This window comes from Sorex fumeus, unplaced genomic scaffold (genome assembly GCF_029834395.1).
Source record: "Sorex fumeus unplaced genomic scaffold, SorFum_2.1 ptg000003l, whole genome shotgun sequence".
NCBI classification, from domain to species: domain Eukaryota; kingdom Metazoa; phylum Chordata; class Mammalia; order Eulipotyphla; family Soricidae; genus Sorex; species Sorex fumeus.
This window is the reverse complement of record NW_026606060.1, coordinates 54,928,728-54,955,522: the sequence shown is the minus strand read 5'-3', so window position 1 is coordinate 54,955,522 and position 26,795 is coordinate 54,928,728. Positions and strand designations below refer to the sequence as shown.

General features: G+C 52.4%; 1 protein-coding gene across 1 annotated transcript in view; it reads left to right on the top strand.

Moving 5' to 3' along the window:
• The first annotated feature begins 1,796 nt into the window (after window positions 1-1,796).
• SYN3 (synapsin III) overlaps window positions 1,797-26,795 on the top strand; it is a 391,482-nt gene continuing 366,483 nt past the window's right edge. Inside the window, exons 1-2 of the mRNA XM_056115904.1 lie at window positions 1,797-2,179; window positions 24,273-24,330. Of these exons, the coding sequence (XP_055971879.1) occupies window positions 1,866-2,179; window positions 24,273-24,330 (372 nt within the window). The 5' untranslated portion in view covers window positions 1,797-1,865. The remainder of the gene's footprint in view (window positions 2,180-24,272; window positions 24,331-26,795) is intronic.

Sequence of the window (26,795 nt, the reverse complement as noted above, 5' to 3'; positions counted from 1 at the left end):
TGGGTGTGTGCAGTTCCTCGGGCTGGCCTTTGCAAGGAAAGACAGAGGGGAGAAAGGAGGAGGAGAATATCCTTAAAGGAGAAAAAATGCCCAGTCAAAGACTGGGAGAAAATGTTCCAAATCGCATCTGACAAAGACTCACAACCACCATGTCTGAATAGCAGCTACGAGCAAATGATCGCAGTAATCCACAATGGACCTTCTTAAAAACGGGCCCCGAGCTTGAACAGTCACATTTCACTAAGGATCTATCAGTCACCAGTAACTCACCAAAGTTATTTATTTATCCTGTTAGGGAAAAAAAATGAAATGAAAGCACTGTGAGGTACTGTTTTGTTCCCACTAGAACGACCCAGATTAAAGAGGCAGGCAATTAAATGTTGCTGAGACTCAGAGCTGCTAGAATTCTCAAAGGAAGTTTGCAAAATCGCTGCTGTGGGAACGTTTAAACTGTTTTCTGTCAACATCCATCTACCCTATGCCCCGCCGAACTCCTCTTTCCCTCAGAAACTGTCTCCTCCCCTCGGCTCTCCTCTGTGCCTCTCTCTCCCTTTCCCTTCCCTTCTCACCATACCTCTTCACAGAAGTACTTAGAAGTGTCCATCTAGCAGCTTCCTCCTGCCTGCGCCTTCCCTGTGTACAATAAGGCGCTGTCACTCAGTCAGCATAGCATTCGAGGCACAAAGCTCCTGGGGTTGCACCTTCCCCCATTCCGTCTGCTCCCTACCCCCACCTCTGGCAACCACCAAACTGACGGGGTTTCCATATTTATCTTGGTTCCATGTGCTTCCCTACCCCCCGCCTCTGGCAACCACCAGCCCGCTGGTTTCCTGTCTCTGTGGGTTTGGCAGCTAAGTGTTTGATGTACCCAGGTTTGATGTCTCCTTTCCTCACACTCCTCAGCACCGTTCCCGTCAGGTCTGTCAACAGACACCAACGCCTCCATCTGGGGAACCACCGAAACGTGCTGTCCCCTGGGGAATGACATTCTTCCTCCAGCCCCTCAGGGGGGCAAATCTCGCCTCATGGCCATGGGTCCAGAGACCCATCTCCCCACACCACCACATGGGGGTGTTGAGGCTTGGACATGTGAATTGGGATGCTGAGGGGGGGGAGGTTAGTGTGTGGGAGTTTAGTTTAGTTCCCTCCACTGCAGTCAGATAAAGTGAGCCCATGAGTGTCTGTGTGAGGGGAGCGTTTTTTTTTTTCTGTCAGTGCCCTTCTGAGGTAGAATTGAAGCTCAGGGTCCAATTCCAGAAAAGTCAGGTAAAAGCAAAGAAAAAGGAAAAAAAAAATCTTGCTCTTGCATGCCCTCGATGCCCTGGGTCCCGGTGAGTGAACAGACTGACGGGGGTTTCCACATTTATCTCGGTTCCTTGTGCTTCCAGTCCTGTGTCTGTCACCTGGGGGGGGGGGGGAGGGTCTTTGTTCACTGCGCCCCAAGGGAGCCCCGTGTCGCTCTAGTTCCTTTGCAGGGTTCTCTCCTGTGTCATTTCCCTCCCCGCCGCCCTGAGGTGTCACGTTGTTTCTGGAGTCCCGATCCCTGACTGACTGGCGAGACCATTGGGCAAAGGGACCCGAGGAGCGTCTGCCGGCGGCGTCGGCCTCCCACCCCGTCTGGTCTGTTCCCAGTTCCCAGCCGGGAGAACGCCGGAAGTGAATTCCAGGTCACGGGGTCGGAGTCTTATCCCCCTGAAAACGCTGGTGCGCCACGTGGTGCTGCCCGCGCTGACCCGTTCGCCCCCGTCCCGCTAATGTGTGCGCCCCCCGCCTTGTCTCCGCAGCCCGGCAGGATTCCCCCGGTCCCCCGGGCCCAGACCCCGAGCAGAGCCGTCGGAACCGGGCCCGGCCCGCCGCGCCCAGCCATGAACTTCCTGCGGCGCCGCCTGTCCGACAGCAGCTTCGTGGCCAACCTGCCCAACGGCTACATGGGCGACCTGCAGCGGCCCGACAGCTCCACCAGCTCCCCCGCCTCCCCGGCCATGGAGCGCCGGCGCCCGCAGCCCCTGGCCGCCTCCTTCTCCTCGCCGGGCTCCAGCCTCTTCAGCTCCTTCTCCAGCGCCATGAAGCCCACCTCGCCCGCCCCCGCGGGGCTCGTGGAGCCCCCCGGCCCCGCCGCGCCCGTGGTGGTGCACAGACCCCGCGTCCTGCTGGTCATCGACGACGCCCACACGGACTGGTGAGCGGGGGACCGGAGGGTGGACCCAGTGGGGGCGCAAAGTGTGTGTGTGGGGGGGGGGGGTGGGGAGCTAGGGTCAGCATGCACATGGTTGGTGGGAGGGAGAGACAGAGACAGAGTCAGAGTCAGTCAGAGAGGGAGAGAGAGAGACAGAGACAGACAGACAGACAGAGACAGAGAGAGAGGGAGGGAGAGAGAACTTGAGAGAGACAGAGAGACGGAGAGAGACCTTGAAAGAGAGACAGAGAGAGAGGGAGAGAGAGGATCTTGAGAGAGACAGAGAAACAGACATAGAGACAGAGAAAGAGGAAAAGAGAGAGAATAGACCTTGAGAGAGAAGGAACCTTCATAGAGAGAGACAGAGAGAGAGAGAGAGAGAGAGAGAGACAGAGAGACAGACAGGGAGAGAGGGAGAGAGAGGATCTTGAGAGAGACAGAGAAACAGACATAGAGACAGAGAAAGAGGAAAAGAGAGAGAATAAACCTTGAGAGAGAAGGAACCTTCATAGAGAGAGACAGAGAGAGAGAGAGAGAGACAGAGAGACAGACAGGGAGAGAGGGAGAGAGAGGATCTTGAGAGAGACAGAGAAACAGACATAGAGACAGAGAAAGAGGAAAAGAGAGAGAATAGACCTTGAGAGAGAAGGAACCTTCATAGAGAGAGACAGAGAGAGACAGAGACAGAAGAGACAGAAGGAGAGAGAAAGGAACTTGAGAGAAAGAGAGAGAGAGAGAGAGAGAGAGAGAGAGAAAGAAAGAAAGAAAGGAAGGACCCTGAGGGGCCTGGAGCAGGTGTGAAACTGGCCACAGGGAAGGAGATGGGCTTCCCATGTGCTGGGGCCCTGGTACTTCGGCTGTGCCCCACTCTGTTTCCCGAAGTGCCTCCCGGCAAACCCCAAATCCCAGAGCACTGAAAACTAGAAAATGTCCACCGATAGCAAGTCCTGGTCTAAGCAAGGTGGACCACTCAGCCGCGCGTGGACAGGTCCCGCCCGCATGGTGCTGTTCAGAGGGAAGGGGTGAGCTGTCCACCCCCAATTGCTGGCAGCGTGTGGATGGAGGTGATGGTGCAGCTGGAGGCACGGCATTCACAAGGATGGAGTCAGGGTTCTGCATGGGTCCCCGTCCCAGTGGTGTCCATTGGGCACGCGCACATCTGGAGGGTTGCGTTGTTATAGCGAGTGTGAAGTGGAGAACAACCTCGCCAAGCCCTGTTGGTCGGACTGAGTCACACAGGAGGATGCACACTGACCATGCACAGCATCTTAATCCGGTGTCAGGTGGGATATTTCCATTATGTGGGTTCTGTCTGTCAAAGTGAAATCCCCCTCAGGACTCATGGCAACTGTCTTCTCCAGGGCTTGCCTGGCCTCTGTGCCTGCTGTACTGTGTCTCCACCCCCAAGAAGGTGATTGTTGCTTCCACACCCAGCTGTGCTCAGAGCTAACTCCTGGCCCTGTGCTCAGGGATCGCTCCCGGAGGGCTTGGGGGTCTAATCCAGCTGACAGCACACATAGCAGCCATCCTCTGTGCTGTGCTATCTCTCCAGCCCTTTGCTGTAGTAACACAGGTTACTGTGACTTTCTGTGTAGCTCTAGTTGTATGGGCAGTGGCTCCTGGCAGGCTTAAACTGCATCATCACTTCATGCCCAGTACCAGGACAGTGGACTGGGAGTTTCTCGTGTGCTGTCAGGGTTTCTAGTGGCCACTCTGCCCTGTGAACTCCTGGGGATAAACCTGGGACTTAATCTGCTCTGTTGCGGTACCACACCTCACTCACATGTGGTATGTGGTCTGCATGGGGGCACAAGGTATGAAACTGGACGGGGCAATGAAGTCTTATTTCTATGTTGATGTTGGCCTTCAAGTCCTCCAGTCTTAGGGGTGACCCAGTTCGTGCATTAATTCCAACTGATGGAGAACACAGTCTGGGTCTGAAGAATTGCCTACTACCCACCTCTATCAGTTATGCCTTTTTTATATATATACATAATGATACATTTGGGCTGGAGCGATATAGCACAGCGGTAGGGTGTTTGCCTTGTGCGCAGCCGGCTGGCCAAGCCGGGTTTGATTCCTCTGCCCCTCTCGGAAAGCCCGGCAAGCTACTGAGAGTATCTTGCCTGCACAGCAAAGCCTGGCAAGCTACCCATGACGCATTCAATATGCCAAACACAGTAACAACAAGTCTCACGAAGGAATCGTTACTGGCCCACTAGAGCAAATCGATGAACAACGGGAGGACAGTGACAGTGACAATGATGCAGTTAAAAAATTTGCATGGGCTATATCTTTTTGTTCCTGTATCCCAGTATTTACAGTGCCTGCCATGAGCCAAATTCCCAATACTTGGTGCATGACACAAAAATAGCTGAGACCAGCAAGTTTTTTCGGGGTAGGATGGCAGCATTCCTGTACTTGCTGGGGTCACCATGAAATCCACGGTCTTCAGCTTTGCATTTTCAGCAACATAGCTTCCCCAAGTTATCCTCAGGTGAGTAGGGACACCCTTGGCAGCTGGCTTGGTGACACCTCGATTAGGTCGTGAGAACAGCGATCTTCCTCTTCCCCTTCTGGTGAGCCAAAGAAAGAAGAATGCAGACATGGAGATGCTTGGACTCTCCTCGAAACTGGGTCCATATCCAGGAAATGTTCCGGACAGATTCTTCCCACCTGCAGACACATTCACCTCTCAGCCTGCGTGCGAGTCTGCAAACTTCCAGACCTCTGAAAACCTCAGCATAGCCCCTCCACCCTGCGCTGCCGGGAGTGGCCAGCAGGTGGCGCACCAGCCCCGTTCTCCTGGGATGGTTTTGGCAGGAGGGGATGGGGGGGTGGGGGGCTGCCTGGGTCAGGCCCTGGCCAGCCCCTCCATCATTGTGCGAACTGTCTCCCCAGAGGAAGAACCAGCTCCCACAGCCCCTTTCTTTCCCCTTTGAGATGATAATGAGCGGATTGATGATGCAGGGCTGTCTGGGCTGGGAGTGAGCCTCGGGGAATAATGTGGAATAATGTGTCTCCCCTTTCGCCCTGCCTTCTGGCTCCTGCCGTCTGTCCTGTGAAGAATCTGGTTTCCAGAGTCAGGGTGGGGGTTTGTTCCCTCACTATCACCCCCCTCCCCCCCCCCACACACACACACATACGCACACATTCCCCTCTTCCCCTCCTAGTGGAGGCCAGTTTGAGATGCTGAGCTCTTCCTGGGGGAACCAAGAGTTCTCAGACCCACCCTTTTGGGGAGTTAGTTGGCCCTAGACCAGACTTGCTAGTCCAGGGGGCTCTTTGCTGGCTCAGTACGTTCCCCCTAAGCTTGATCCCGCCATCTGGGAGGAGGACAGATGGGCCACTGGCGAGAACGACGGGGGAAAGGAGTGCCAGACTGGCTTTATACTGCCAAGCCACTGCTGGGCTTCTTCGCTGGCCTCGGGCCTCTGGTCGTGACCTTGCCTCATCTCTCTGAAGCAGGAATCTGAGCTCTGTGCCCACTCCCCAACATGCATCCCTGGCTGACCCATCTCTGCCCTCAAGTTTGAAATCAGAGGGCGGAGGGGGGGGAAGGGTAGGGCAGGGAGTGGCCCCCAGGGCTGGAGCTCACACGTTGCAGGAGACTGTCCCTGCATCCCATTTCCAGGACTGTGTGGTTTCCCCGAGCACCAATCTGGGAGCAGCCTCCCAGGGCACCCTCGGGTGTAATCCCCAAATCACAAACCAAACCAACAAAAAAGTAGAGTTCAGAGTCCTAAGCACCTCCTCGAGTTGTCTCCACCTCCCTCTCTTGCTTTGCCGTTTACTCCCAGACGGAGCCAAGAGCATGAAATTCTCCAATGCGTATCTTTGCCTTGACACGCGCTGTTCCTGGTTCTCAGAGATGCCCTTTCCTCTCCTGTGCTTCCGGCCAGTTTCCCATCACCCTCAAAAGTCGTGGCATCACTTGTGTTGGAAAGATCTCGGGCAGCTGTCTCTGCAATCAAGGGGCCTGCATCTTAGTCCCCTGAGGTCGCCTCCTCCCAGCCCCAGCAGGATCCTTTTGAAGGGTCTGTTGGCACCCGAAGCACCCCTTTGCTCCAGGAGTCAGGTGTTCCCTAATTTAGACGGTTCCATCCTAGGAGTGTGACAGTCCCTCGAGACTGGGATCGTGGTCCATGGCGAGTCCCACTTGGGATTTTGTGTTTGGGTCCTTTCCCAGGCCCTGGGGATCTAGTCGGATACTTCTTCATAGCTGCACAGTGTCCAGTGTCCGTTGGCCAATGTGTCTGCCCTTCCCGCCCTGTTGCCCCTCCTGGTCCAGCGGGTAGGAGCTGGCAGGAGTGAGTCAGGCTTTGGCTAAGGGACTTGTCCCCAGCATAAGCTGACAGAGGTGTTCTGAGTGTTGGTAGGGACACCTAAGGACCATGTGCCAGGTTCAATGCTCAGCTGAGGGTATTTTCTCCATGTGATGGGCATGTTGTAAGTCAGGGAAATACTCTTGAGTCATAACATGGCACATGTGTGTGTGTGTGTGTGTGTGTGTGTGGTGTGAGTCTGTGTGATGTTCTGACTTTATTTTGGGCTCTTCTATAAAACTGTCATATGATCTTTTTTTAAACAATAGGCCAGCTGGTTTTGTATTGTTTCTACTGTCCCAGATCTTCATTTCAAAACCCCAACCCTGAGCGTGACCAGTCAAGGAGGATTCCTCGGCCGTTCAGGAGTGGGTCCCAACCCTGCCCTGGCCCCTTGCAGCCTCTGGCTCAGGAGCAGGCCAAGAGCACACTCCACCCCAGACACCCCCTCCAGGGCACCTGGCCTCTCGCCTCATCCTCCCCCTGACCTTACTCCTGACTGCCCTTCCGGCACATCTGCTCTTCCCTTCATCAACAAGTACCCACGGTTACCTGCTCTTGTCAGTTTCACCCTTCCCTGTACTTTTCTTCTGCTTGTATTTGTTGGGGAAGAAAGGAAAGGGGTCTTCTTGGTTGCACACCCCCTCCTCAGATGCCACCTTTCTGGCCTGGACTCTCAGGCTACCGCTAAGGTATGGTTGGTGATGAAAGGAGAGCCCCCACTTGTGTTGGATTCACCCAGTTATTAGGAGATAAGACCCTCTGTGCCCCCAGCACAGTTGGGGGTACCCATCCACCCCTAGGGGGTTTCATTGTTTCCCAGAACCCAAGAACCAGCAGGAATACACCTGGGACAGAATAAGGGACTTTGGAGGCGAGTCATGACATTGATACCACGGAGTGACCTTAGAACAACGCTCACTCAAATTCTCTCCTCTGTAGCAGTGACAAGCGTGGGGAGAAAGCACAGCCACCCCGCTGCGTGGTCAACCGCGACTTTGCAGGTAGACACAGGGCTGAGGGTTCAGGACTGGGGAATTTGCACACTCGGGGGACCAGGCTATGTCTGACATGCACCTGGGTTGCACCGCGTGGCAGTGGGTCCCCATGTATCTCTTTTTTGGGACTCTGTCGTTCTCAGACTGTCACAAGGGTTTACTCTGCTTGGGGGAGGGGAGGGGAAGACAGCTCGAGGTGGCTTCAGTTTCCCCAGGTCAGTCGCCTCTTCCTGCAGGAAGGGGTTTCTGAAGGCAAACGGTGAAGAGTAGACATTTTCTTGAAAATGAAGGGGAAGGAAGCAGTGTGTTCGAGAGCAAAGAGAGGCAGAGACCTATAAAGTCAAAGAAAGAAATCGCACAGCCCAGGCAGGTGTGGGAGTGTGGACAGGGGGCTGTGCGTCTCTTGCCTTTTCACGGGCTGCAGGTTGCTCTGCTCTTGGACTTGGCTGTGTAAATTGGAGTCTACTGCCAGGGCTGGCGCCAGGGCCGGGAGGATAGACTGTGATCTCTGGGGGCTCTTCCTTCATGTTTTCCCAGGAGCCTTGAGTTCCTGCTCAAGTTCTTCCTCCCCTGTTGGGTCTGGGCTTCTTCTTCTTTACCATCTTCTTCTTTTCTTTTTTTCTTCTTCTTTTCCTTCTACTTTGTCTGGGCTGACACCTTTGAGAGCCTGATCAGGCCTTTGTTCTGATGGAATCTCTCGATAGGGGTCCAGCCTTGAGAATCAGCTCACCCTGGCCTTCTCCGTGTGGCACTGGGAAGTGGAGGGGACTCTGGCTCAGATCCCATCTGGCTCATCACTGGAACTCTTGGTCAAAGAAGCTCTCCCTCCTGGCACACCCCCTTTACCTCTTACCTAGTGATCTGTCCACAGAAAGTCACAGCCCCATGGTAAGCCTCGTTCCATCACCGACACTGGCAGATACTGCAAGCCAGGCTCGGGGCTCCCCAAGGAGGCAGCTGCTAAGCCTTTGCTAACACACCTCTGCTCCTGGGCACCTCCTGATTGGGTCTGGGGGTGTGTTTTTCCGGAGAGGAAGCCAAGCAAGGAGAGGTCATTCTTCTGGTCACGAGTGTGTCTGAGCTGGCACTGAAATGGGACTCACTTATTATTTGGGGACAGTTGGAGGGGGGCATACCTGCTGGTGCTGAGACTGCTCTCAGCTCAGTGGTCACTCCCAACAGTGCTTAAGAGACCACACAGTGCTGGGGTTTGATCCCAGGCCCCCTGAATCAAAAGCCCGCGCTCAGCCCATGGAGTGCTCCCTCTGGCCCCAGGACTAAGTAGTTCTTCAAGGAATTCCAGATGGTGCCAGGCCTCCCGCTCCCCATGGGCTGGCACCATCCGCCTTTGGCACGAGGGAGGTGCTGCTTTAAAAGGAACGGTCGAAAATGATTTCTGAGAACTGAATGAACATGTGAATCAACACCCGCGAGACGCCTGGGGAGGGGCCGTGTCTTCGTCGTTGCCTGGTAAATGTTCTGCGCCAGACAGCGCTGTTTGGTCTTCAGAGATGCTCCCTCGGAATCTCCTGACCACGGCAGGGAGAGCCTCACCGCTCTCGTTTCCTCAAGGAGGAAAGTGAAGCCCAGAGGTTAAAGTCAGAGCAAATGCAGTGGGCTGGCGAATCTTACTCTGGCCATCCGCCCTAGCCCCCCAGATCACCTGCAGCCCTCACCATTTACCTGTGGACTCACCTGTGCTGTGTGGGGAGGTTGGGGGGGGGGGCGGGGAACAGGTAGCAGAGCTCTCTGCACCTGCCTGAGGCCCAGGCTCCTGATAACCTCACCCTGAAAGGGAAGGACCCCATCCTGCTAGAGCCCCTGGGCAGCAGGATGCTGAGGGGCTGGACAGTAGTACTGGGACAGTACTCCCAGTCCCCCCCACACTCCTGGACTCAGATTTGGAAACTGACCCCATTGTCAAAATCATTCTTGGAAAAGAATCTGCTTTAGAAGGCATCCAGGGAGCTCAGATGCAATTTTTCTGGTTCCCCCCTTGTCTCTGTTTAATATTAAAGATGTGATTTCCTAAAACAGGCTGGGGGTGGGGGGGTGCGGAGTTCAAGAGAGTTAGAATGGAAAGAAGATAAATTGTGGAGAACTCAGGCTGTAAGGGCAGGACAGCTTTGTGGGCGTGGCCAGCCCACTGTGTGGTCTTGTGGGTGTGGCTAGGAGCCAAGATAGTGAGCCCCTTTACTCTTTCTTGCCTGTTAAATTGAAGTCATGGAGCCACTGCCTTGCCCCTACCATTGTGCCCATGGGGAGATGGGGGAATCCTCCTCGAATCCTTTGTTTCTCTCCTCCACCCACTTTCCAGTGTGGACCTTCTGCTTGCCTGTGCTGGGTACCCATGCTGGAATGTTGGCCCCAGGAAGGCAGGATTTAGGCCTCCCTAGTTGACCTTGTCCAGGAGCCAGTGAGAGAGGAACGATGAATGATAGACAGTCTGACCATGTGGAAACTGTTCCCAAAAGGTGCTATTCTGTGGGAAAGCTCAGGCTTGAGCTCATGGAGAAGAGTTCCTGAGGAAGCAGTCAGCTGCCTGGAACTGAGAAGATGTCCTGGGATCAGAGTATCTGGATTCAGATTACCTGGAATCAGAGTCCTGGAATCAGAGTACCTGGGATCAGAGTACCTGAAAATCAGAATACCTGGGATCAGAATACCTGGGAGTCATAGTACCTGAGAACAGAATACTTGGAGTCAGAGTATCTAGGAGTCAGAGTAGCTGGAATCAGAGTACTTGGAGTCAGCATACCTGGGAGTCAGAGTATTTGGAGTCAGAATAAGTCAGAATACCTGGGATCAGAGTACTTGGAGTCAGAGTACTTGGGAGTCAAGATTACCTGGGATTAGAGTACTTGGAGTCAGAGTTCCTTGGAGTCAGAACACCTGGGAGTCAGAGTACTTAGGATCAGAGTATCTTGGATCAGAGTACCTAGGTGTCAGAGTACCTTGAATCAGATTACCTGGGATCAGAGTACCTGGGAGTCAGAGTCCCTGGGACCAGAGTACTTAGAGTCAGAGTACTTGGGATCAGAGTACCTGGAATCGGAGTACTTGGAGTCAGAGTACCTGGGAGTCAAGACTACCTGGGATTAGAGTACTTGGAATCAGAGTTCCTTGGAGTCAGAGCATCTGGGAGTCAGAGTACTTGGGATCAGAGTACCTAGGATCAGAGTACTTGGAGTCAACATATCTGGGATCAGAGTACCTAGGAGTCAGAGTACCTGGAATCAGATTACGTGGGACCAGAGTACCTAGGAGTCAGAGTTCCTTCAGAGTACTTAGAGTCAGAGTACTTGGGATCAGAGTACCTGGGATCAGAGTACTTGGAGTCAGAGTACCTGGGATCAGAGTACTTGGCACTACCTGCCATTCTGCAGGCTCCTTCCCCGTATTCTGAGCTGCTAGTTCAGGCCAGGCCTCACCCGAGGGTCCCACTATGCGCAAGTTCAAACCGGCGCACCAAGGACGGCAGTGGGGTGGGTTATCTATCAGCACCCCCCTCCCCTGCAAGGCAGCTGGTGCCCAGGCTTCAGGGCTTTCCACTTTAGGAGGGGCAGGGTTTGAACTCAGCCTGAACCGACAGTCCCTAAAGGGACTTAAAAGGCAGGGTTGCCGGATTTAACAAATTAAAATGCCAGACACTGGCTGGCTTATCCTCCAACAACAAACCGGGGTGAGCAGATCCATACTGGCATAGAATTTGTGCTCATCTAAAGTTGGAATTTAACCAGGTGTCCTGCGTTCTCTCTGGCCACCGTACCAAGGGGCCTGGCCATGTTGGGACATGAGCCGAGGGAAATGCTGGGCCTGTGGCTTGTCTTTGCTTTCCGGTCAGAACTGGAAGCTGGGAGCCCCGCTCTCTCCCGGGAAACGTGCGTTTCCTGCAGGCAGGAGGGCTGGGGGTTGCCAGGGGTCTGGCTTATTCATATGACCTTGGGGTAACCTGACCTCTGAACCCCAAGCTCCACATCCCTCAGCTTCCACCAGACGGGACCAGGGCCTGGAAACGTCCTTGTAAATACAGTGATGCGGGCTTGGGCAGGCGCCTCGCGGCTTCTGAAATAGTCACTGTTGGAACAGTTCATGGCAGTCCTAACGGCTGCTGACTGCAGGAGTCTGGGGGGCTGGGGAAAGAGAGCCGCTCAGCCAGTCTCTTGGTCCAGCTGGACATGCCTGAGGGCTGGCCAGGAACACAGGGCTCTGGAGGCGGGCAGGCTGGCCAGTGCTCGCTTTGAGAGATGGGAGTCACCCCCTCCTGGAGCAGGTTGGGAGGACCCCCTACTGGTAGCCCACACCTCACAGTGGAAGAAGATACTCCGTTCTTAGAAGCCATCCTCCCCCACGCTCCCCTCATCCCCCAAGGCCCCCTCACTTCCTGTGCCCCCAGAGTCTCTTTGAAGGGAGGCAGGCATTGCCCCAGTGCTGGGGAAAGGCAGGGAGTGCGTGAGAGGGAGGCCGGGAAGTCCCAGGGCACCTTTCTGCTGACTCACGGGTCAACACCTGCAGTGGCTACGGCGCAATGTGGACTCTTGCCTCCCACATGTCCCCTGCACCCCCAGCCTCGAGGGCCCCAGTGCGCAGGGAGGGCAAGGCCGGGAGCATTCCCCAGCCGCCTGGCCAGTCGCCTGGAGACGGGCTCCCTTTTCCCAGGCCCGGCCCCTTTTATCGGAGAGACAATGTGCGCACACAGTGAGGGCCTTGTGTGGCACCCAAGCCCCGAGCCCTTTGACTTGAGGAATTTTTTCAAGTGCTGACCTCGCTCCGTGAGGTCTTCCTGCTGTCCAATCCCGAGGCCCGGTGCCCGGGCTGCTTCCTACCCGCCGGGCCGGGACGAGGGGGCGGCGTGGGGGGAAACAGTGAGGAGTTGTCTCCCGCAGGCCTGCTAGCGGCTTCACCCCTGAAGCTGGTGCTAGAAAATCTGGGGGAAATGTCTCTGCACAGAAGGGAGTGGGGGCGGGGCGGGGTTCTCAGGGATGCTGGCCGCCCTCGCCTCCCCCATCTCTGCTGAGGCCGTGAGAGCCGGTGGTGTCGCCGTTCTCCCTGGGCCTCGGTTTCCCCATAAGGCAAACGGTGGCAGTGAATAAGTTCACAGTCCCCAAAGCCTGTTTCCAGCAGGATGACGTTCAGATTCCCAGGTGCACCCTCAACCCTGTTTGCCAGGAAAAAGATCGCCTTTGGCCAGTGCAGGCAAAGTGTGTGTGTGTGTGGTGTGTGTGCATATATGTCTGTGTGTAAGGTATGTGTGCTTGTGTGTGTATGTGTACGGTGTATGTGCATGCACATATGTTTGCAAGTGTGTGGTGTGAGTGTATGTGTCTGTGGTGTGTGTGTGCATATATATGTGTGTGTGTGAGGTGTGTATTTGTGTGTATGTATCTATGGTGCATGCACATGCATGTTTGTGAGTGTGTGGTGTGTGTATGTATCTGGTGTGTGTGCATGTATATAAATGCGTGTGTGTGAAGTGTGTTTGTGTGTAGTGCGTGTGTGCATGCGCACATGTCTGTATGTGAGGTGTGTGCGTGTGTGTGTGGTGTGAGTGTGTGTGTCAATGGTGTGTGTCTACACATATGTGTCCGTGTGTTTGGTGTGTGTTTGTGTGTCTGAGATGTGTGGTTGAGTGTGTGTATGTGTCTATGGTGAGTGTGCATGCAAATATGTGTCTATGAGGTGTGTGTTTATGTGAGTGTGTCAGTATGTGTCTACGGTGTGTGTGCATACATATATATATGTATATCTCCATGTGAAGTGTGTGTGTATGTGTGTGGTATATGTGTCTATGGTATTTGTGTGCACATATGTGTCTGTGTGAGGGGTGTGTTTGTGTGAGTATGTGTGTATGTCTGTGGTGTATGTGCATGCATATATGTATCTGTGTGTGAGGTGTGTGTGCGTGTGTGTGTGTGTGTGCGCGTGTGTGTTGTCACTGGCCAGTCTCTGCAGAGCTCTGCTATTCCCCTCCTTCCTGTGCCTGTCACGCTCCTAGAGGATTGGAAATGGGGAATTGACCTGCTTAGTTTCAGCACTTGTCCTGGGGACCTTGGGTCAGTCTCATCAGAACTATGAAGAGGCCTGAGAGACAGCACTGTGGATAACACACTTGCTTTGCATGCAGCTGACCCAATATGACTTCCTGAGCCCCTCCAGGAGTAAGCCCTGAGCACAGAGCCACGAGTCAGCCCTGAGCAGAGCCGGTCTGGCACAACCTTGACCTGCTCTTGACCATTGAAGGGAGAGTTCCATCCGTGCAGATGGAGGTCAGGATGGGTGCAGGACGGGCCCCTGAGACCCCCTTCCCCAGGGTGGTGAATCCCTGGAATAGAGCTCTGGAAGTGCATTTCTTTGTAATGACCATGCTTCATAACCCCTGAGCTGGAGACTTCATAGGTGCCTGGTGGGCCAAATGGAGCCAATAAATAGGTTTTCTTTCAGCAAATACATGAAGGGCAAATCTTTCAAAGACCAAGGGGTCTGCCTGGCCAGCCAGGAAGAGCCCTACTCCTGCAGGTGACTTATTAAAATGGAAATAATAGTAACAGTAAATTAACATTCACCAGTCTCTCGCTTTACGCTCTCCACCCTTTCTACTGTGCACCCCACTCCCAAGTCTGACCCCCAGGAAACCTCAGTTTGTTGCCAGTGCCCACTGGTTTGTCTTTATTCTGCTGGACCCCTTCATCAATTTTATTTCCTTATGATGCCTACCCAGGCCAAATAACCCAATTCTCGTCTTTTTTCTTCTAACATCTCTGGTGTTGTCTAATTCCCTTCCGTTCCTTTAGTTTTGCAGCACATGGCAATGTTATCTCTTCCTCTGAGCCTGTATAACCCACTTTGTACCCCGTATCTTTTGTTACTGTGTTTGGGGTTGTTTATTCTTGGGTGTGGGGGACAGTGGTGAGGTGGCCAGGGGGCAGTTTTTGGTCAACTGTTCTTGGAACTCAGCACCAGGGTTTGAGGATGTATGTGACACCTTTTCCATCTTGATCCGAGCACCTGGCACTTGACTCATTTCCACGTCAGAGCTATTGCGAACAGCGCTGCAGTTACTGTTGAGGGGGATCTAACTTTTCAAGTTTAGATTTTCATGTTCTTTGAACTGATACCTGAAAATGGGATTGGAGGAGCATATAGCCATTTGCCTTTTAGCTTCTGGAGAAACCTTCTTCTTGTTTTCTGAAGTGCTTGCCCCAGCTTATATTCCCGTGCCTGATTCTGTCTCACTCGCTTCTCTGGGTCCGAGCTTGCCTTTCTTTGGAAAGGTCAGCTGTTGAGCTAGTGATTGCTCTTTTTCCTCAAAATTTTTTCTCATCCGGGTCCTCTGAGTGTCCTTTTGAAGGAGCCCCCAAGATGCCCAGCGTTTTCTGAGCAGTAAGTGTCCCTGGTGCTGGAGGCCTCACCTGCCGACTTCCTGCCCTTGGGGAGACAGGCACTGACAGATGCCAGAGCATCATCACAGAACTTCCCTTCTCCCTGCTGCCTGTGGAAGCCTGCCTGGGATGTATTTTCTTGCTGGGAGGGAGGGGGACCATCTGTGATGGGCAAGAGAAAGACTGGTACTTTGCACCCATCTTCCTGACTGCCCTCCCCCTCCCCCCCCACACACACACTGGGTTGGCAGGAAGGCAGGAGTCTGGGTTTCCTGGAGCTCTGCACTGCACTAAATGCCACCTTCATATTAGAATGAGCTAAATTAGGGGTTGCCCGCGCAGCTGCTCATAGGAGACAAAGCAGGTCGGTGAGTGAAGGGGCAGGTGGTAGGAAGAGGCGCAGGCAGGAGAAATATTTCACTCTGTCACAGCTGGATGATAAATGTGCTGGCCACTTGATTTCAGCCCAGCATGATGAGAGAGGGAGCTATGAAGCCATAGTGGACATGAGAATTGATGCCCATCTAGAGACGCAGGTGTGGTCCACTCAGCTATGCTGATGTTGCCTAATTATTGACTTTCAGGGGAAGTCATTGAGCTGAATTTTGATGTGAGTTTTCTCACGTCAAAACTGAAAATTGAAAAATATTTTAAATTGAAAATAGGGCTTGAAGTGCTAGTACAGCAGGCACGCACTGGGTAGTCACCCTCTCCCAACAAACAAAAAATTGAAAATATGTAGTTGGTTGTGGACTGTGTGGGGTGGCAACTACCAGCTAGCTGTATCCGCTGGTAATTTCTGATAAAGAAGACAGGAGTAAGACTAATAAGTATTTAGTCTAGGACCTCCCCTGGGCCTCCGCTTAGTTAGATTCTAAGTGTCGGGATGGCAGGCAGCTGCTTCATTCAGCATAGTTCCTGGAGATCAGCAATGCTGAACACATACTAGGTCCTTGCTTGATGGATGGATTCATGAATTGGTAAATGAATGCTTAGATAACTGAATGGATCCATCAGTGGATGGATGGATGGATGGATGGATGGATGGATGGATGGATGGAGTCGTGGATGGGTGTGTATGGCTAGATGTATCCATGGATGAGTCGATTAGTGGATGGATGTGGATGGATGGATGGATCCATGGATAGGTGGATGGATGAATCCATGGATAGATGGATGGATGAATCCATGGATAGGTGGATGGATGAATCCATGGGTCCTTGGATGGAATCATGGATGGATGGATGGATGGATGGATGGATGGATGGATGGTGGATGGATGGATGGATGGAAAGAAGTGTGGATAGATAAATCCATGGACGGATGAATAAATGGGTGGATGGATAGATGGATGGATGCATGGTTGGATGGAGAGAGGGAAGGAGGAGGAAGAGAGGGAGGGAAATGAATCTTGTCAGCCCTCTTCTGCCTGCTGCTTCACTAATCTTGGTAGGCTCTACACACTTTCCTAAGCACAGTATCTCAAGGAGTATCTTCTCCTCATATCCCTATACCCTTCTCCTCATCCTTTCTGTTCCCTCAAAACCCCTTTTTAGGTCCCGTGTTGTCATTTGCTCCATATTGTGAACTCCCTTTTCTTTGTTTCTCAGGTTGGGATCTTAGTAGGTGCTCAGTCAGAGAATGATTTTCGCTGAGCCTTCTCCATAGTCATGCTTTCCATCTCTGCAATAAAGTTTGTGGGATTTGATAGTTCATGGGACCAAGGGTGGCCTGAGGTTGTGTCTTTGAAGAGGTGAGAGGTTGGGACTGGAGAGATAGGACACCAGATAGCAAGTTTGTCCTGCATGTGGCTGACCTGGATTCTATCCCTGGCTCCCCATATGCTAAGCCTGGCCAGAAGTGACCCGTAAATGCAGAGTCAGGAGTATACCCTGAGCATTGCCAGATGTGTCCTCAACACCATCACTCTCTCCCACCCACCCCCCCACACACACACACCAGATAGTATATATCAGTTTCTTGCTCTCTTGTAAATTGGTTTCCTGATTCCTATTTCCTGCCTTTCCCCAGGTGAAGGTTGTATCTGACCATCACCTACCACATCTGCTGGAGACTTGTGATGACTGAATAAATGTTAATTGAGGTGTTAGTGATATTGACAGTGAAAGAACAATGAGTTATGAGGAGTTGGGACAGGAGTTCTTTTTAAACAGATGTACTCTGTTTTGTTTTGTTTCTTTTTTGGTCCCACCTAGCTGTGTGGGGTCACTTCTGGTGGTGTTCAGGGGACTGTGTGGCGCCAGGGATCAAGTTCATATCTCCAGCATGCAAACTATGAACTCTCTGGCCCATAAACAGATTATTTAAAAGTAAACAACTTGCTCTTCACATGCATGCACACACACACACACACACACACACACACACACACACACTTCTCATCCTGGGTGCCTCAAGCACCTGCACAACTTATTTCCTTGGTCTCTGCCTTTCACACATCCCCCAGGTCTGCCCCATACCCCACATTCAGCCCAGCACCCCTGGGTGCAGCCAAAACCAGGTAAACAGAGATTGGATGGACTAATGCATGAACTGGGCCACACCACCAGGGAAGTAGCCCTTGGCCTCCCTCTGATGGGATAGCCCCTTTTGTGGGCCCCAGGGGTCAGTGCTGCTTGTGGGCTGTGGTCACTGTCCATGAATCTCTCCTTCCCAGCAAGTAGGAAGCCCTGCTGGGGTGGGAACTAGATTATCTTGCTCTTTGTGTCTTTTGAGCCTGCAGACTTTGGCTCACAGTAGGACATCAGCAGATGCAGCTCAATCTCACTCAGAACATCAGCAGGTGTGGACTCAGACTCTGGCTCACAGCAGGACATCAACAAGCACATGCTCAGGCTTTGGCTCACAGTGGGGCATCAGCAGATGCATCTGAGACTTTGACTCACAGTGGGGCATCAGGAGACACATGTTCACACTCTGGCTCACAGTAGGGCATCAGCAGAAATGAGCTTAGGATCGATCCCTCAGAGAGAAGATGCTTCTTCAGGCAGCCCAGCCAGCCTCCTTGTCCCGCGTGGCTCCCTGCACTTCCTATGGACATGTCCCTCCAGGTCTGTCTCCTGACCTTTCCACGAGTGTGTCTGTGCATGTGAGCGGGGATGGCTCGGCCGCTCCCAGCCTGCCCGGGTATCCAGTCCCTGTGAGGGTTAGTCAGCGGTGATTCACCCAAGGTGTGAGTCGAGGATGTGACTCACGACCCCGCCTCCCCAAAAAAGTGCCCTTCTGTGCCCTGGCAGGCCGTGTGCGCTCCTGCAACCCTAGGCCCTGTGGCTCTCCAGTTCTGACTGTCGCAGCCCTTGGCCCAGGACCGAGGGCCTGGGCACCAACACAGGGGCCTCTCTCTATCGGAGCAGACTCTACAAGTCACAAGCTCTCTTCCCCCACCCTGCTTTCTAGTCCAGAGTGGGGGCCGTAAATGGCAGAGCTGGAGCTGTGTCTTGGAACTCCACCACTGTCCCCAGGCACAGGAGGTCTGTGTGGTCCGCCTCTATCTCCCCAGGCTCCTGCCCGGCCACAGATGAGCCACCGCTGATGTATAGCGTCAGAAACACAAGAAAATCTTTTTCTGGGCCCTACTCCCCACCTCTGGCCTTTGCTCCTGCGCTTCCCAGCTGTGTTCATCCACACAGCACGTTCCTGGGCACAGGAAGCTCAGCCATGGGACGCTGCCTCCCAGAGGAATTTCCGAGAGGGCCACCGTTGGCCAGCCGCTGGATCCTGTGTGTGTGCTCGAGTTCACCCCTGCCGGTCCCAGCTGCATCCCTGAAGCTAGCCAGTCCCCCACCCTGTACCTCCTCGTAAATCTCTCACATACCACCACATCCCACCTCCCCCAGCGAAGGATTTCCCACCCCAGGCCACCGTTGGTTTTATAATATTCTCCTTCCTGGTGCCTCTGATGTGGCAGTAAAATATGAGACCACCCACGGAGGTGAAGGCTTTGTGGAATCAAGTGGGGGCCCCCCTTCCATCCCCCTTTCCCAAGGCCCAGGACTTGACTGATGGCTCTGATATTCAGGGAGAGTGTTATGAGAGTAAACATATTAGGGCATTAGGAAGACAGGGGGGCCCAGGGCACAGCCCTCCAGCCTGGGCCGAGGTCAAACAACCGGGCAATTACAGCGGCAGCTGCCCCAGCCCCCAAGGCATCGAGAATTCCAGACCATCCCTGCCTTTCCCGTTGCCAGACAGAAGCGTTCCGAGGCAGCTCCAGCCTGAATGAGCCCCAGCAAGGAGGCAGCGGTCTGTGTGGCCCATCAGGAGGCAGATTTCTGACTGTCCGCCAGGGAGGGCCGCGGACCGCCTGACCTGTGGCCGCCGCCTGCCAGCCCCCACGGTAAACATTCCCGGGACGGGCAGCGCGTGCGTTTTCTCCCGGGCAGATGAGGTCGTGGATGCAGCAGAGCTTCCTGGGTGGCACTGAAGGCGCACAGCGCTCCGGGTTCGGGGTTAGAACCCGGCCAAAGGAATGCCGGACGTGCAGGTTGGACACTGGACAAAGTCGCCCACATCTTAATCAGCCTGGACGGGTGGGTGCGCTACCGCGGGGCGCCGGTAGGTGGCAGTGAAGAAGCATCTTCCTGCGGCCCTAGCTGCTTCCGTGTGTGTGTGTGTGTGTGTGTGTGTGTGTGTGTGTGTGTGTGTGTGTGTGGTGTGACTGTGCCTGTCCACCGATGCGAGGTCACAGTCACTCATACACTATGTGAATGGAGGTGTCAGGGGCTGTCATGGTGTAATGACAGCACAGGACACTTGTAGAGTTAGGAGCACGGTGGTACCTAACCGCGGTGGGGGGAACCTCACCCAATCCCCTGAGCCACATGTTTACAGGGAAATGGAGCAAAGCCCTTGAAGGTATGTGGACGAGATAAAGAGGCATTAGGGAGAGCGGAGAGGAGCCGACCCGAGCGGCCAGCATCATGGGCACAGACTCAGAGGCCCCCAGGGGTGGGTCATGTTTGGGGAAGTGGCACCGGTGGGTAGAAAGTCAAGGAGAAATGGGCCGTTTGTTCCTCAGGGTCCAAATTATGAAGGACCCAGAGGGTCTGGGCTGAAGCCCTCAGACCTTCAAGTAGGAAATCAAACTCACACAGGTCACTTGGAGATTTCATGTGAGGTTTTCTGTGGGCTTGGTCATCCTGACCCCAGCCTGAGCACCCCTCAGGGGCACATGAGTGCTCCATAGAAGGAGGGGTCTGGGTGCTGGCAGGCCTCGGATGTTCCCCCATGACCTCAATTATTGCTGTTCATTGCTACTCACTGCCCCTGTGGGACACATCAAATGAGCAGAACTGTCATTCTGTGCTGCATCCACCCCAGGGGCCTCTGTGCCTTGTGGGTGAGGAGAGCCCAGCCACCTGGTAACCATGGACTGAGGAAAAAATAGCGCTTTGCTGCTGCTTCCATCCTGGCCTGGGCTTTACACGCCTGGGGCCTGACCAGGTTTGTCAGGCCAGTTCTGAGTCTCCTCATTTCTGGTCTCCTTTAATTCTCAGTCAGCCTGCAAGGTAGCTGCTGTGAACCCCCCTGTGCAAGCATGGGTACAGGCATAGTGGGGGCGTGTCATTGGCCAGATGGCCCGTCAGTGGGAGATCACATTCAGGGGCCCCAGCCAGTGGGACCCTCCATGGTTGGGTCACCACAGCCATGACTGGAGCTCCTGTGACCGTGTGACAGGTGCAGTGACTGAGACCTCACAGGGCCAGTGACTTGCCTTAACCTCCCTGGTGGGGGGGGGGGGGGAGTTTATGCCTCAGATTATGCCCAAGCGCATGACGATTCCCAATCCAGCTTGCCCGCAAGGATGCATTAACTGCCAGCTGAGCTTTGTGGCCCACACAGAACCTCTTTTATTTTCTGAAAGCATAAGCTATAGTAGTACAATGGGTAGGGCTCTTGCCTTGCGTGGGATCGACCCGACTCAATCCCTGGCACCATATATAATTCCCTAAGTACTACGAGGAGTGACATCTGAGTGCAGAGCCAGGAGTAAGGTCCGTGTGCTGTCAGGTACACCCATCTCCTCCAACCCCCAAAATCAAAACAGACCAAAGCTTGGTCAGAGGCTTTGTCCAGTGGCCCCTTCTTTCACCAATGGAAGGTTGGAAAGACGGAAGGTAACATTAACATTCTTGTTCCAGGGGAAATAATGGCAATATTCTTAAGAAAATGGGTTTTGGGAGTAATGAGTTACCTCCCAGCGAACGTTTATGAAAATACCTGGCACATGTATGCTCAGTACCAGCAATAGAAAAGCAAGTGCTGACTTTGATTAATTGTGTGTTGTGAAAGAATATTTATACCTAGGAGCATTAAGCACTTCAAATATATACCGGGGGCAGTGGGGAGGGCACACACTAATAGGGGTGGCCCTGGTGACCTACGCACCGCTGGACCCAAGCAGTGCCCCGTTGCTGGACTCAAACATTAAACCACCTGGCCCAGTTGGCCCAGTGTGGACAGGAGTGACTTCCCAGCCCTCTGACCCTGCATGGGCCATTTGATTAATAACAATTTATACCCCAAATATAATCTTAGGCTCATCCCACTGTTACTGGCTGTTTCAGGACTGAGCCAAATCACAGATGTGGGGTTAGAACAAGTTTTAGAGAAAGGTATTTCCTCTCTGGGTTTCAGTTTCTTTGTCTGTGGGATGAGAATATTATTGACTGCTTCCCCCTTCCCATCTCCCATGCACACCTATGTGGTGGGAAAGGGCCCCATAAAGAGCCTAGACCAATCGGCATCAAAAAGCTAGAAATTGAGCTTCCATGTGACCCAGAAATACCACTTCTGGGAATATATCCTGGGTTCCCAAAAACACAGTAGAAATTGCCATCTGCACTGCTATGTTCCTTGAAGCAATATTGAAAATAACCAGAATCTGGAAACAACCTAAGTGCCCAAGAACAGATGACTGGTTAAAGAAATTATGGTGTATCTGCATACTGGAATACTACGCAGCTATTAAGAAAAATAAAGCTATGAAATTCACTTATAAATGGATGAACATGGAAAGTATAATGCTGAGTGAAATGAACCTGAAAAAGAAGGACAGACATAGAATGATTGCACTAATTTGGGGGATATAAAAAAACAATAATATAAAACTAACACCTAAGGACAGTAGAAACAAGGGCCAGGGGGATTGGTCCATGGTTGGAATCCTGCCTCAAGTACTGGGGTAGAAGGCAGGGAAAGAGTAGGGACCACTATGACAAAGATAGTTAAAAGTGATCACTCTGGATAAAAACTGCATGTTGAAAATAGGTAAAAGAACAAACATGGTGACCTCTCTCAGTATCTGCATTACAAACCGTAATGCCTAAAAGGTTGGGGTGGGGGGGAAAGGGAGGGAGAAAGAGAGAAGGAAAATGCCTGCCATAGCTGAGGTGGAAGGGTGGGAGGGAAACTGGGGACATTGGTGGTGGGAAATGTACATTGATGGAGGGATGGTTGTTAGGAAATTGTATGACTGAAACCAGATGATGAACAGCTTTATAATTGTGTATCTCACTGTGATTCAATTTTTAAAAAAGTCTAAACCAAGCCCCAAGCAATCTCTAGCACAGATGATGGACTCAGCAGCTACTGTCTGTTGGTTTGTCCCACTCATCTACCATTTTACATACTTATTCTTTTAGAAAATCTTAATTGAGAGCCTGGAGAGATATTACAGGAGGTAAGGCACTTGATTTGCATGTGGCCTCAACATTTCCACTCTGGTACCATCTCCAGCACCACATATGATCCCTCTGCCAGGGGTCACTCCTGGGCACAGAGCCAGGAAGAGCCCTTGAATACCACTGGGCATGGCCCAAGATCCCCCCTCAGAAAAAATCTCACTTAAAACAAAACAAAACAAATAGTATTTGAGCTCCTGCATGTGTCAAATACTCTGGCAAGTGTTGGGAACAGAATGATGAGTAAGATAGGTTGTTCTCCTCCTCCTCCTCCTCCTCTTCCTCCTCCTCCTCCTGCTCCTCCTCCTTTCCTCCTCTTCTCCTTCTCCTTCTCCTCCTCCTCCCCTTCCCCTTCCCCTTCCCCTTCCCCTTCCCCTCCCCTTCCTCCTCCTCCTCCTCCTCCTCCTCCTCCTCTTCCTCCTCCTCCTCCTCCTCCTCTCTTCTTCTTCTTCTTCTTCTTCTTCTTCTTCTTCTTCTTCTTCTTCTTCTTCTTCTTCTTCTTCTTCTTCTTCTTCTTCTTGTCCTTCTCCTTCCTTCTTCCTTTCTTCTTTCTTCCACCGTGAGATACAGTTACAGACTTACAGACTTTCATGATTACGTTTCAATCATACAGTGATCAAGGCTGTTCTTGACCTCAAGAACAACTTTATAGTTAAGTAGGACAGACACTTAGGAAGCAGTTACTGAGCATAATCATGGATGTAATAACTGCTGTAACGAAAAGTCAAGTACAGAAAGAGACTCAGTGTGAGAAGAGAGATGAAGAGAGACACTTCATTCGAATAAGGATGCTTGTAGAAAACATGGGATAGAGATGAGAGTTTGAATTTAAAACCATGAAGGATGAAGAGAAAGTGATCCAATATAATGTCTGTTTTTTCCCTGAGTAGATCATAGATGGGGTTGGAGCAAGAGCCCAGTGGGCTGAGCACATGCTTTGCATGTGATAGGTCTGGGTTCAGTCCCTACCATCACATGGTCCCCAGAGCACCACTCAGAGCAGACACCAAGCACTGAGTCAGGAGTTTCCCTACTCATTTGTTGATATTTGTAGAGGATAGAAATAAAGATTTGGAAGGAAAGATGACCAAAGCATAGATGGGTGGATAGAAGGTGATGGATAAATGGATGGACTGGTGGTGGGCGAACCAATGGATGGGTGGGTGGATGAATGGATGAATGGGTGAGTGAGTGGGAAGGTGGGTATATAGGTGCATCAATAGATTGATAAATGCATGGATAGGTGGATGGATAATAGGGACAGATGAGAGTTTTTCACTGAATAGATTAATAGGGAAGTGTGTGCATGGGAAGAACAACTCAGTAAGTCCTTGATGTAGAATATAAGCTGTAACTCAGTAAAATAATTTTAGTGTGTAGAATTTTTTTTCTCATGTCCTCTTTAAAGTAACTCTATGTCACGCCAGTGTTAACATCTTCCTTTTATGGAGGATGAAACTGAGACACAGGGCAGAAAGTAATGTGGCAGTGCCAGAAGCCTGACTTGGTCCTCTCCTGCAGTCCCTTCTCTCCTCTTCCATACACCATGTGTGAAGAATGAGAAAATGGGCAGTCCGGTGGGAGGCAGGGCAGAAAGCAGGGAATGTGTCTGGGATCAGGCCTGCGGGAGGAGGCAGAGTGGGTAAAGTCGTCAGCATCCTTACTCATGCGATTTCTTCCCTCCTTCACAGGGCCAAGTATTTCCACGGGAAGAAAGTGAACGGCGAGATTGAGATTCGGGTGGAGCAGGTGAGTGGGGCTGAGCCTTCAGCACCGTCCTCCTCACGGCTGCTGCCATTTAAAGAGCGACCTTGGTTCCTCTAGCGTGTAACTGCAAGGAGCACAGTTGCCAGTAAACTTGGCTTACTCCTGGAGCTCATGAGATTCCAGAGTTCTTTGCCCCAATGATTTCCAACCTTCCCTTTCCAGTGAGCCCCGATTCTGTGAAACCTGGACAAGCAGCGTCCCTTGAAGGGCCACAGGCATGGAGAGTGCATGAGTTTGCTCCTCCTCCCAGACCTCCAGAGCTCCTTGCGGCCACCAGGCTAGGGAGAAGAGAGTGGGAGCTGATGAGCTCAGGTTCTCTTTCCTTTTCTAGGTATTGGACAGATGGCATCCTCTTACCCTCAAATTCCTTGGGATGGGTTCCTTTAAAGACTCAGAGCCCAAAAGGGAGGAGAACAGGTGGGGAGAAAAAGGGGAGAGAGAGACAGAGAGATGGGGGGGGGGCGGGGAAGTGCCTACCATAGAGGCAGGCTGGAGGGTGGAGTCGTAGGAGGAAAACTGGCACATTGGTGGTGGAAAATGTACACTGGTAAATGGACAGGTGTTGGAACATCATATGACTGAAACTCAATCAGAAACAACTTTGTAACCATGTATCTCACAGTGATTCAATAAAAATAGAAAAATAAAATAAAATCTCAGTGCTGGAGCAATAGTATAGCAGCTAAGGTGCTTGCCTTGCATGTGGCTGACCCAGGTTCATTCCCTGACATCCCATACGGTACCCAGAGCCCCACCAGAAGTGATCCCTGAGTGCTAGAGTTAGGAGAAAGCCAGTTAGGAGAAAGCCCTGAGTACAGCCAAGTGTGGCCCAAAATTTAAACCGAAAAGAAAACCCCAAAAAAAACCCAGAGGAGACTCAAATTGTCTGCATCATTCTTGTGAGCACTGTGACTGCCAGTATCCAGACCCCTAATTTTATGGATAAAGAAACCCAACTTTCTCCATCCTCCCTGAGGAGTCTGTGGCAGCATGAGCCCTGGAACGGGGGCCACCTCTTGCAGGCTCCCCCCATTCTTCAGGGAAACTCTTGTTGGGAGGCACTCGGTGCTATAGGGAGTGCTCAGTCTGAGGAGAGTGGACCACCTCCTCCCCCCCACCCCCTTGTTTCTTCCCTGTGTGGGTTTGATTGAGCATGAGTTGACTGGGCTTAACTTCTGTAGTTCAGTTTCCCCATCTGTACAAAGAATGATGGCGTCTACTTCCTGGAGTGTCCGTGAGGGACAAAGGGGTGAGTCCGTGAGGAGCTCTTGGAAAATACCCAGCCCCAGTAACTGTTATTTATCATGAATCCCCCTGATCCAGGGCAGACTTTTTGTGAGATGCACAAGCCCCTTCACTAGAGAACTGAAAAAGTGGAGGCTGTGACTTTCCATCTCCCTGCCCTCCCAGGGGGCTGGCGGGGAAAGGGGGTCTCTGAGCATTGCCCTTGATGTGTCTGAAAACACCTATAACTTGGGTTTCAGTTCCATCCTCCCATGAACCCCTCATCCTCAGGATTTCCTTCTCAGCCAAAGCAGGTGGTTTTTATTGACTTAGTAAATATTTATCAGACTTCACCCGGGCTAGCTGGCAAAGTAGGTGGGTATTGAGGCTGGAAAAGTGGGGGCTCTCTGCCTGAAAGCTTGGGATCCAGAATGGTTGAGGAAGCGTGGGGAGACACATCTCTGCAGCCCCTCAGAGAAAAGAGTTGGAGCTTTGCAGGGAGGCAACAGAAGTGACAGCTCACTGAGGGATTCCAGAATATCTTTGAGGATGGGAGTGATGGGGTGTGGAATGGCTCCTGAAGAAAGGACTGGTTTTGATGGCAAGGGGGGTCTCTGAAAGAGTTTCTGAGATGAAAATAGCAGGAGCAGGCACTAGGAGACTGGAAGTGTGCAGTGGGATGTCCATTTGGTTGACAGTGAAACAGGTCACATCATCTCCCTGACGCCATCCCCAGCCTCCCATCCTTCTGAGATCTCTCAATGGGGACCGCCACCTTCCACCCAAGCCTGAAACTTCCATGTCACTGGAAGTCCCACCCTCCCTTCATCTGGTACCAGGTGCTGGTCACTATGCCACCCTAGCTCCTGCTACCCTTTCTGTCCCCCATGCCCATGCCATTGCTTCCATATGTGGCTGGACTCACCTTATTTCTCAGCCTGTCTTTCTCATCCACAGTCTCCTAATGTCACCCCTCTATCCACTTCCCATTTTGTGTTTCATACTGAAGCCAGAAGTTCTCACTACAAAGGTAAGCTCGATCTTGAATAACATACGAACTTTAAGATCACCACCTCCTTACAGACTCCTTTCAAACCGTTTATCTTGAGCTAAATCAGGTGACCTGGCGCTTCCCTTGAGAGCTGCGACCCCTCCTTCCCAGCCTCATCTTAGTTTCCCACACAGTTTTCCATGGGGGGATTGTTCGCCTGTGGGTCGGGCCT